The following is a 10792-nucleotide window of genomic DNA, read 5'->3' as shown; positions in this document are numbered from 1 at the left end:
AAAAAAAAAAAAAAAAAAAAAAAAAAAAAAAAAAAAAAAAAAAAAAAGAAACAATTTCATTTCATATCAATTTATGGAGATAGCTTGTCATTTATTATACGAGCCTCTTCTGGCTTCATTCTTCCCAGGTTAACTGTAGAATGTTGGGCAGCTGATATGAACAAGAGACCTTCTTTCTTGGAAATTCTCAAAAGACTTGAAAAGATCAAGGAAAGATATACCTACTGATCATCACTGGAATTTGTTTAATGCATAGCATTGAAAGTGATGGTATGATTTCATGTGTGAATGCAGTACGGTATGTGGTTCCTAACATTCAGCTTTCTTCTGCTCGATTATATTCCCCTGAAGTTGCCAGTTTCTCTTGACTAGCAAAGGCTGTGAAAAAAGATTTTACGGCTTCTTTCACCCTCTACTCAAATGGTGATTTTGATTGAAATATCTCATTTTTCTTCACCTGCCCACTCTAGTATTGTCATCCCCAATCCCAGTCCCATTTTCCGTGGAGGAATCTCCACCAGAATGTGGCCTTCTTCAATGTCTCCCATAGCATTTAATCGTTTCTTCTCATGTTTCAATTGTAATTTAGATTTGGTGACGAGGAAAACTCAAGTATTCTATGTACTTCTACTTCCATGGCCTCTCTGATTCTGTCTTTTCGTGTAAAGAATGGATTTAGTTTTTGTTGCAAGAGGATGCGTGTTGTAGACTAGATGATTTTCCTTGCAACTTCATTTCTCCAATATGCACTCTAGTTCTTTGATTCTTCCTCCAAGTGTCTGATTCTCTATCGAAGCGCGATTTCCACTGCCGAATCTGAGACTTAGAATCTGACTCCCCCAATTTTACTTAAAAAATAAAACTAAATTAATAAAAATACCAACCTCAATGTTATTTATCTTAAAAAATGCCTTATCATTCATTAGTATTAGTTTTTTTTAATGAAAATTATTATTACTTTATTTTTAAAATATTCTTAATTTTTTTTAAAAAATTATTAATACCTTTCAAACTTTTTTAAAAATTAAAAAAAAATATCATTTAGGTATAAGAAAATATCCATAAAATTTTAAAAATTAAAAATATGTTTAATATTTCTAAATTTTTAATATTGCCATTAATATATATAGATATATAGATGGAAAAGTAAAACTTTTGAATATTTAAGAATATTTTTAAAATACTATTAATAAGGTATTTTTGAAACTTGTTTATTTTTTAAATTTTTATTTTTGATAATGATTTGGTAGACCATAAATTTTTAAAAAATTATTAATACTTTTGATTTTCATTGACTTATCAAAATTTTTAAATTTCAAATTTGATAATGATTAGATAGACCATAAATTAAATTAAAAGTTTATGAACATTTTCTAAAAATAAAAAAATCAATACCCAAGCCAGTGTAATCTTTTTTCTTTTAATTTAGAAGGATATAAATTTTTAAACTTTAAAAATAATAAGAGATATCTCAACTAGTTACTATACATTTTTTTTTTTAATTTTTTTATTTAAAATGGTTTTGAAGATCGTTCTGATTATATTTGTCACACTACTTACTACCCGTAAAGCTCAATTGAAGTCACGTGTTCTCCCAAGATAGTTACAACCTATGCCACAATAATCTTCCTTTTTTTTTTAAAAAAAAAAAACAAATTTATTTTTTCTATATTAGTTTTGAACATTTAACGAATTCCGCAGTAGAAAGGCAGCATATGCTCCACTTTCCTCTTAGAGAAATCTAGAAAGATTTCAACAACATTTAATGATTTCCAATTCCATCGAAAAGAAAATTGCACGGTGAATTTCGATTTCATGATTTTTTTTTTTTTCCTTTTTTGTTGGATAATGTTGTAGAGACATTTAGAAGAAGAATCGGTTGCTGTAAAAACTGGATCTTCCGTTCGTCCATTTCTCAACAAAAATTAATAAACTAAAAAATGCAATTGACCGCAATTGTCTGGAAATTGCATCAAATTAATATAAACACATCAATTTTGTAGACTTTCTTGTGTTTGCTTCTACACCCAAACACACTAATCACTATTTTCCAAGCCCACGCAAATTTCAGCGTTCCTTTTCTTCCTTGTTTGAGTTTCAGAGTTGGAAATATATAGGAAACGGCAGAAATTTGCGGGAAAGTTTAATGAGAAGGCATTTATTTTGTCGTTCCAGCTTAATTTTCTTCATTTTTAGCTCGTGAATCGCCACCTCCATTCCGCACCCCTCTTCACTTCTGATGTTTTTCCGTTTCTTCTTCAATCCAAACAGCCCATTAGCTGAGATTGTGATTGATTGCCCGATTCAGCCTTTTGGGCTTTCCATCTACTGAGATTCAATTCCCCTAGCTGAACCGATTTGCATGATACCGATAATTTAGTTTACTGTAAGTTGTTCGTGTTCTCGGGTGTGAAGCGGGCTTCAATCCCCGAACGGCGATGCAAATCTGGAAATCGTAAGCCTCGGAATGGATATTTTGAATGTGGGAATTGATTGGATAGGGGAGCACTTTGAATGAGGCAGCAATGTGGTGTTTAGCGGAGCAATGGAAGTTAGATCTGAGGGTGTACAAGTTAGGTCCGATAAACTCCCAGTTCCTGTAGTTCCGAGGACCCGTTTGCAGGTTTGGTTTGTTCGCGTCTGCTCCAGCATTTTGCTCTGGACATTTTTTGTTCAGCTCGTTGCATTTGGGAAGTTATGGCATCCCCTTTTTATATCCAATATAACCAATCGGATTTCGCAAGTTACTGGGATTCCGCTCTCGCTACACGTCGGAGAGTCCATTCAATCGGCGCCGCTTCTTCCAGCAAGTGAGTTCGTTAATCTAATCCGTCTTCTTTCATCGGAGTCTGTTGGATTTTAGGTGTTTGATTAGCGCAATGATATGCATAAATACGTTTGTTCTTGTTGCTGTATGTGGAGTTCTTAATTTCTGCATTGCGTAAGGGCATGTCTTGAGGTATCAATGTGGCCACCACCGTTCTCATTGGATTGTCTTGGTTTGAAAGCAATGCATACAAGAGTAGCCATAATTGGGTTTTGTTTAGTTTGTTTTAATTTTTTCAATGAAAAGTTTCGTCTATGGGTTTAGTTTATTACAGTATAGAGTCACTGCACCGTTCAGCTGGTGGATTTGTTTAGCTTGAGAGCATGGACTGTGGAGTTCACCAACATCTCTTAATTGGTTCTTTTTGCTTGAGATTATAAGTATCTATGAATTGTGGAAACCACCAGTGTTATTCTATATATTACAAAGTTGTACTTGATGTGTCGAAATGCGTTGTGAGATCCCACATCGGTTGGAGAGGGGAATGGAGCATTCATTGTAAGGGTGTGGAAACCTCTCCCTTGTAAACGCGTTTTAGAATCGTGAGGTTAACGGTTATACATAACGAGCCGAAGCGGACAATATTTACTAGCGGTATGCTTAGACTGTTACATGCGTTACCCGATCAATCAAGCTTATTGGATAAAAAGTAATGATATTATTTCCCTTTTTAATTTGTGGAATCAATTTTCCTTTGTGCTCTTCCTACAAATAAGCTATGGAACTTCAGTGGCATCACTGTTGAGCTTCTTGGATAATTCATCCATTACAGTCTGGCTACCATATCATTCAATCTCTAAATTTATCTTTTCCGCCAACTGCTTTGGGGAGAATTTGACTTAAAGACCTCAATTTGTGCAGGGAACTATTCAAGTAATGGTTATCTTCGAGTGTCCTGCAATGGGGGCTTAAATCAGATGCGTGCTGCGGTGTGCACTTTTTGACTTGCTTCTTCCCCCCACGTCTTCCTAATTTATGCCTATGTTATTGTTTGTACTTTTCCTTCAAAGGATGATATATTGGACTCATCTAATTAAGCATTTCAGATCTGTGATATGGTGACTGTTGCTCGCCTTTTGAACTTGACGTTGGTTGTTCCAGAACTTGATAAAACATCTTTTTGGGCGGACCCGAGGTATGTTCCTTTTCTTGCTATCTGTGATTTGGTTACTTTCTCTAACAAATTCCAGTATGTTAACACTGAGCTCTCGTGCAGTAATTTTGATGACATATTTAATGTGAAGCATTTTATTGATTCACTGAGAGACGAAGTCCGCATTGTCAGAAGACTACCCAAAAAGTTCAATAGGAAGCATGGATTTATACCATTTTCCATGCCTCCAGTTAGCTGGTCAAATGAAAAATATTATTTAGAACAGGTTCGTATTATTTTTTCTCACTTGTACACTAGTTTGTCATATTGCTTATCTTTTATATACTTATATACAACCAAGATCAGATGGTAGTGCATGAGAATGTCCATGATCCAATTGCAGAAATGATAGGCTATCATCATCAGGCCTAGTTTTTCATATTTCTCATTAGATGCAAATTTAGGTTCCTTGGATGGTCAAACGATGCTTCTGGGATATTTACCAAATTGTATGTAGATACCAATCAAGTGCAGCTTTGAGAGTATTATCTTGAGGTAAAGCTTGGTCTAAATTGAGTCTTTCCTGAATCGGTGGTCTCACTGGTACTCTATGTCAATTTTTTGTTGCCTTTACTCAAACCTAACGTGGCCGCCTGCCCCCCAAACTGGATTTTGAACCAATTTCTGCTCACGCTCAGAGAGATTATACAGCCTAGAATATGTATCTGTTAGAGGATTGTTATTCACCAAACATCCTCCAAAATCTGCTGGAAGTATCATCACCAGATTTTGGTGCTGTAAGAAGACGTCCCAATTACCAGATTCTTACTCTAAGTAATTGAATGATGTCTAAGGGCAAAGGGGGGAGGTACTGTTAGGGCAACGCTTAGTAGACCACTCATTATCAGTTGTTCCAGGCTGCTAGAGATGATATATTGCAAGCCTACCCTAGGGCTGTATAATCTTTTTACTGAATCACATGAGTCGTGAAATTTTAAGGAATAATTTGAGTCCATGCAATGCAATTGCATCAAGACATCTACGTCATAATGAGAATTGATAATATCTTAGACATATTCCTGAATTTAGCATTTTCTGCAAACTGGATTGCATCTTAACGCATGCTCTATTGTGTCAGAGAAAATGATGGATCTAAAACAGTTCGGTTTATTTCGCTCTATAAAAAGATTAGAAGTAATTATCTGTATTAGAACAAGAGCCAAAGAAGTTATTGTATATATTGGTCTTGTTCTTTTAGACTGGAGTTCTTTTTGCAGTTAGTGCCAGACTCCTCTTTTCTTATGCCCTTGCATTTTTTTTCATTTTTTCTATGAAAGTTTAGTTTCTTACCCTAAAAGAAAAAAAATCCGTGAAGGGTTCTTCTTTCAGTGTCTTGGGAGAGGGGAGTTGTTTGGACAAGTGGGTGAAAAAAGGGGAGCGAAAGATGATTCTTTTAGCTCTATGCTTGTTGGTTGCAGTTACTCACATCTTAGATAAGTCATTATCGTTGTGCGTGTTGTTGTATTTCCATAGCAGTTCAAAAGTTGGATCGCGAGATACAGAAATTTCGAAAATATTTTTATGTTCAACTATAGAAATATCTTCTTGTGCTCTAATCTATTTCGATGCTCTTAATCTAATGCCTTAAAATCCATTGTGCAGATTCTTCCTCTCTTTAAGAAGCACACAGTGTTGCATTTTAATAAAACAGATGCACGCTTGGCAAACAATGGAATCCCAGTTTACTTACAGAAACTCAGGTGTCGAGTCAATTTTCAGGCACTGAAATTCTCCCCTCAGATTGAAACATTGGGTTATAAGTTAATCCGTCTACTTCAAGAAAAGGGACCCATTGTGGTCTTGCATCTGAGATACGAGATGGATATGCTGGCCTTTTCAGGTTGTACACATGGCTGTACGACGAAAGAAGCCGATGAGCTCAAACAAATGAGGTTCGTAAATGTGAAAATTAAACTTCTGAGGATCCAATCACTGAAATATTTTCCTTATTACTGTTCACAATCCGTCTATAATAATAACCCACTACAAATTTCTGGTGTATATTTCTAAGAAATATAAATACCATGTTGGTGGTTTCAGTTGCAAGAGCAAGTTTTTTAACCTGGCTCAAATTTGGTGTTTATATTTTCTCCTAAATATTCTGGTTTATATATACCTTCTACTATCTCTGCAATCGTTGTGGTTTATGCCAAACTGATCATCTGGAGATTCTTCTCAGGTGAAATACTAATCTATAGTTGAACTTTCTTCAGATATGCATTCCCTTGGTGGAGAGAGAAAGAGATATTGTCTGAAGAGAGGAGATCACAGGGTCAGTGTCCTCTGACTCCAGAGGAAGCGGCACTGACATTACAGGCCTTGGGTTTTAACAAGGAGACACAGTTATATATTGCTGCCGGGGAGATTTATGGTAGTGAACGGAGGCTTGCAACTCTTAGGGAAGCCTTCCCAATGACTGTGAGTACTATCTCAGTATCTTGTGCTCAAATTATCACGTTTTGATGTGCTTTATCTGAAATATGTCTGTGAAGGCCATTGGCTGGAATTCAGACGACCTTTGATGTCATCTGCATGAATTTACACCTTCTGGTGCAACTCCTTTGGAAAATATCTGTGAAGAGAATTGGTTGAAACTTAGCACGACTTTCTGGGAAATCCTTAAAACTTTTTTTCACATCAAGCTAGTTTTTTAATCTCCACAAAAAAAAAAAAAAAACAAGTTAAACTGTAGAGTTGACAAAGAAGAAAGAAAAAAAGAGTAGGTAGATAGAAATGAAGAAAGGAAAAAGACAGACTTTTCTAATATAACCTGATCTGTCCAACCTGATATATATGGTGGAATCCAATGGATTGATTTTGCCTTCAAGCATTAGATCGCCTGTCTCAGTTAAGAGGAGTTATAAAGAGGTTCAAACGATCAATTCATTCCTTTTTCAAATCCTGCGGCAGCTGCCCGAGCCCTTCCTGCATGCCATAAATGACCTACAAATAGAAAGAATCCTAGAACAAATTGAGAGGTAGCTAACGAACTTCTAGTTGAGACATAATTGTACCCAAACTTTGAAAAGTTGCACTTAAACTCTTGAAGTTTGTCTCGGTTTACGTGTTGTTTGTGTGAACCTATCTAAACCCATTGGAAGTAAATTTTGGGGTTAGAGTTGGGAAAAATACCATAAATTGGGATGTGGGGTTGAAATAAGGAAGATGACAACAAATATGGCTCACACATGCTATGTGTCTTTGTTTTCTCCTTTGTGTTTAGATTTGTTCACATAATCAAAGACAACTTTTCCATGTTGATTTTAATGGCAAAAGGCCTGCAAGAGTTGTTTTGTAACAAACGTTAAGGGTTGAAATGAAAAATTTCAAAGTTTAGGGGTTGTGAGATCCCACGTCGATTGAAGAGCTGAACGAAGCATTCCTTATAAGGGTATGGAAACCTCTCCCTAGTAGATATGTTTTATAAGTCCAGAAGGGAAAGACCAAAGAGGACAACATTTGCTAGCGGTGGGCTTGGGCTGTTACAAGGGATATAATTGAAACCAACTCCGAAGTACAAGTGTATTTTTGATGATTTAACCAAAAAAAAGAAAAGAAAAGAGGAGGCATTCTAGGAAACCCTTTGCAGAAAAAAGTGAAGCTATTCTATCATTGGACACTGTAGTAGCGAAGAAACGGTCTTTAAGGTTTATACTACAGCGAACGTCAAATTCTTCTTAAATGCATTACCCTATTGTATTGCAGGTGAAAAAGGAAGCATTGCTATCCCCAGAAGAATTGAAGTTATTTCGGAATCATTCATCGCAAATGGCAGCTTTAGATTTCATGGTTTCTGTAGCCAGTAACACTTTCATTCCTACCTATGACGGTAACATGGCAAGACTTGTTGAAGGTCACCGGAGGTATGCCACATTCTCTCCTTTGTGAAAGTAGGATGCCAATTTCTATCACAGGCTGAGTTAATTTATACTGCTCACAGATACCTGGGGTTTAAGAGAACAATAACACTGGATAGGAAAAAGCTAGTAGAACTAGTGGATATGCATCAGAATGGTACTCTTTCTTGGGATGACTTTGCAGCTGCTGTAAGATTGGCACATGAGAAAAGGCAAGGTCAGCCACTGCAACGGAGAGCCATTCCAGACAAGCCAAAGGAAGAAGATTACTTTTATGCCAATCCACATGAATGCTTCTGTGAGGGAATGAACTGCCATCATAGTAACTCAAGTGAAGTACTTTAACTGCCACTGACCAAACCCAGAACCCCAACTTTGTTCATGGCGTTCCAGTGGGGAGATCTTCTCGCTTTCATTGCACGGTGCCCAGTCATGTCAATACTCAAAGTCTGAGAGGTTTGTTTATACAAAGCAATAGAAATAAGATCCTTTAGGATTCTCCCTTGAACATCCATGCATTTGTTTATATAGTTTTATATTTGTTTTATGCAACTCTTTTTCAATCCTGCCATAAAATTTTATCATTTGTATCAGATGTGTGAGATGTCAACAATTTTTGCATATGCTTATTACAGCTTGTTCTTGCTTCTACACTAACTCAGTAAACAAGCATTGCTTCTTTTCACTTAATACTGAAACCTATCTGTTATTAGCCAAGTTTGTGATCGAGTTATGGGTCTCATAAGTGGAGGTGGACGGTATTTGTGTGTGGGAACATCCTATTTTGAATAATTATAAGGCTCAAATAGAGGGAATTTTAATATTTCTGAATTAAAAGTACTATTTATACAAGTTGCTCCATGACTCAAAGGCGAGGATCATCCTCCTAAAACAAATAAAATAACTCAAAATGGGCATGAAGGTTGAGGACTCCTCCTTACCATACAAAAATTGAAAATAAAATTGCATAAAGCTTGGAACACCTCGAGGCCACCGCTAGTAGATATTGCCTGCTATGGTTTGTTATGTAGTGTCATCAGCCTCACGATTGTAAAACGCGTTTTTTAGGAAGAGGTTTCTACACACTAATAAGAATGATTTGTTTCCCTCCAACCGATGTGGGATCCCACAATCCCTCCCCCTTGGGAGTTAGCTGTCACGGTCCTACATTTTTTACTGTGCGGTGTCGTGATCTTGACACGCTCACGACTAGCCTTGAGGGGAATTAAGTCCCATATATATTTTTCGCCCCGACTTTGTGGCTTCGTCGGACCTTAGGTGAGGTTTGTCTTCGCTAATCGAACATCGCTTGTGCGGAATCTAAGCTTGTTCAACCACACACGCCGCCTGTGCGTGCATGTTCAATTGTCTGCGACACATTCGACTTGTCTCTACGCTAGGCCAAGTCATTCGGCTCGACCTTGGCTTTGCTCGGGCCAAGGTCTCTCAATGGAACGCCACATCTCATCTTGCCATCTCGATCCCAATCGACAGGGTTCATATGTCTTGACGCCATCCTGAGTCTCGGGATGTCGTTGACCATCATAACTCGCTCAGTCATGCCATCGAGAATGGGCCCGCGTGTCGTTTATCTCATCGGGACTTCCCGAACATCCATCCATCCGGGTTCCATCGAGGCATAGGCCCTCTTGTGCCCATGTCGAGTCATTTACAGATACCGTTCCGGATAGTGGTTGTATGTAGCAACCTCCAATACGCGGGCTAGGGCGCAATACCGGCACACCCGTGCCGTCCGGTACTGTTCTTCAAAAACCCATTTCAAAGGAAGTCGTCCGAGACACTCGTCTCAACACGCTCGCCCACACTGTGACACACGTATGTGACGCAGGGTAGCTCACTTAGGCCATAGGGCCCAAGGGTGGTGGAGAGCTAACACCATGGTACCCTAAAGTACATTTTACATGATTTTTTTGAACTGTCATACGGTGTTGTGCATTGTCCGTTCGGTGTCCGATTGACATCAAACTTGGCGAGCATTCATATTTCATATGGACGGACTTAACTCCCGAACCACATGCCCAAATTCCTTCCGAAACCCCGACTTTTGAGGTTAAAGCCCGGGGCCCTACCCGGCCCTTCAACAAGCCTATCTTTGTCCTTCATGTCTATTCTGATGTCTCTGTCTTGCTTATGTCTCAACTTGTCTTCAATGCCCATTTTGCGAGGTGGTGTGTTAGATGATGCATCGTCCTACTCATGTTGGATAAAAATGATACGTAACGGGTCATATCCCGTAGCGGTAGGCGGTAGAGTTTCAGTTCTACTCATGTTGGATAAAAGTGGGCTGACTTTGAGTTCATTATTTTGTACTCCTTCTCCATAGAAGAAGTAGTAACGGTCTAATTATGTTGTTGGACTACTTTAAAGTTGAATGAGGAGAAATGTTACAGTATTTTTTTGACCTTTTCCTTCCGAGAATCAGGTAAATATAATAACATATAACAAAATTCAAAATTTACTGTACCTTCCTTTCTCTGTCATGTTCCAGAAATTTCTACTCTTCCATAGCAACAACAAGGATGAGCCCACAATTTTCCATATAAAAAGGGTAGCAGCCAACCATCTTATTCAGGTCAACATTTTGGCTCAAAAGCTAAGGCCTTTGGAAAATTTAACGTATTTCCTCTAATCCATATTTAATGCTTAAAATATCTTATTAAAAACACATTAAAAGCTAGAAGATATAATTTTTATTTAAATATATATATATATATATATATATATATATATATATATATATATATATATATATATATATATATATATATATATATGTTTATTTATTTATTTATATCCTATAAAGTAAATTTTTTTTTTTATAAAAGATGTCTTATTTTTGCGTTATAAACCACCCCATAAATGTTTTTTTTCAGAGTTAGGTCAGCTATTTCAAAACCAACAATATTTACCTTTTCAGACAAAATGATTTTAGGT

General features: G+C 37.1%; 1 protein-coding gene and 1 pseudogene across 2 annotated transcripts; both read left to right on the top strand.

Annotated features, from left to right (window-relative positions):
- Positions 1-712, top strand: part of LOC111488611 — a 6239-nt pseudogene extending 5527 nt beyond the window's left edge.
- Positions 713-1980: 1268 nt separating this feature from the next.
- LOC111485598 (O-fucosyltransferase 3-like) lies at positions 1981-8527 on the top strand. 2 transcript variants are annotated; one of them, XM_023132555.1, is made up of 8 exons: positions 1988-2810; positions 3689-3756; positions 3874-3962; positions 4044-4206; positions 5583-5872; positions 6194-6398; positions 7686-7843; positions 7921-8527. In XM_023132555.1, the coding sequence occupies exons 1-8, from the start codon at positions 2546-2548 to the stop codon at positions 8180-8182; spliced, it is 1500 nt and encodes a 499-aa protein (XP_022988323.1). In that variant the 5' UTR covers positions 1988-2545; the 3' UTR covers positions 8183-8527. The 2 variants fall into 2 exon arrangements, with proteins under 2 accessions (XP_022988313.1, XP_022988323.1); XM_023132545.1 differs by having other exon boundaries at positions 1981-2810; positions 3874-4206.
- Positions 8528-10792: the final 2265 nt, after the last annotated feature.

This window comes from Cucurbita maxima, unplaced genomic scaffold (genome assembly GCF_002738345.1).
Source record: "Cucurbita maxima cultivar Rimu unplaced genomic scaffold, Cmax_1.0 Cma_Scf00001, whole genome shotgun sequence".
NCBI classification, from domain to species: Eukaryota; Viridiplantae; Streptophyta; class Magnoliopsida; order Cucurbitales; family Cucurbitaceae; genus Cucurbita; species Cucurbita maxima.
This window is presented reverse-complemented; position numbering and strand designations above follow the sequence as displayed.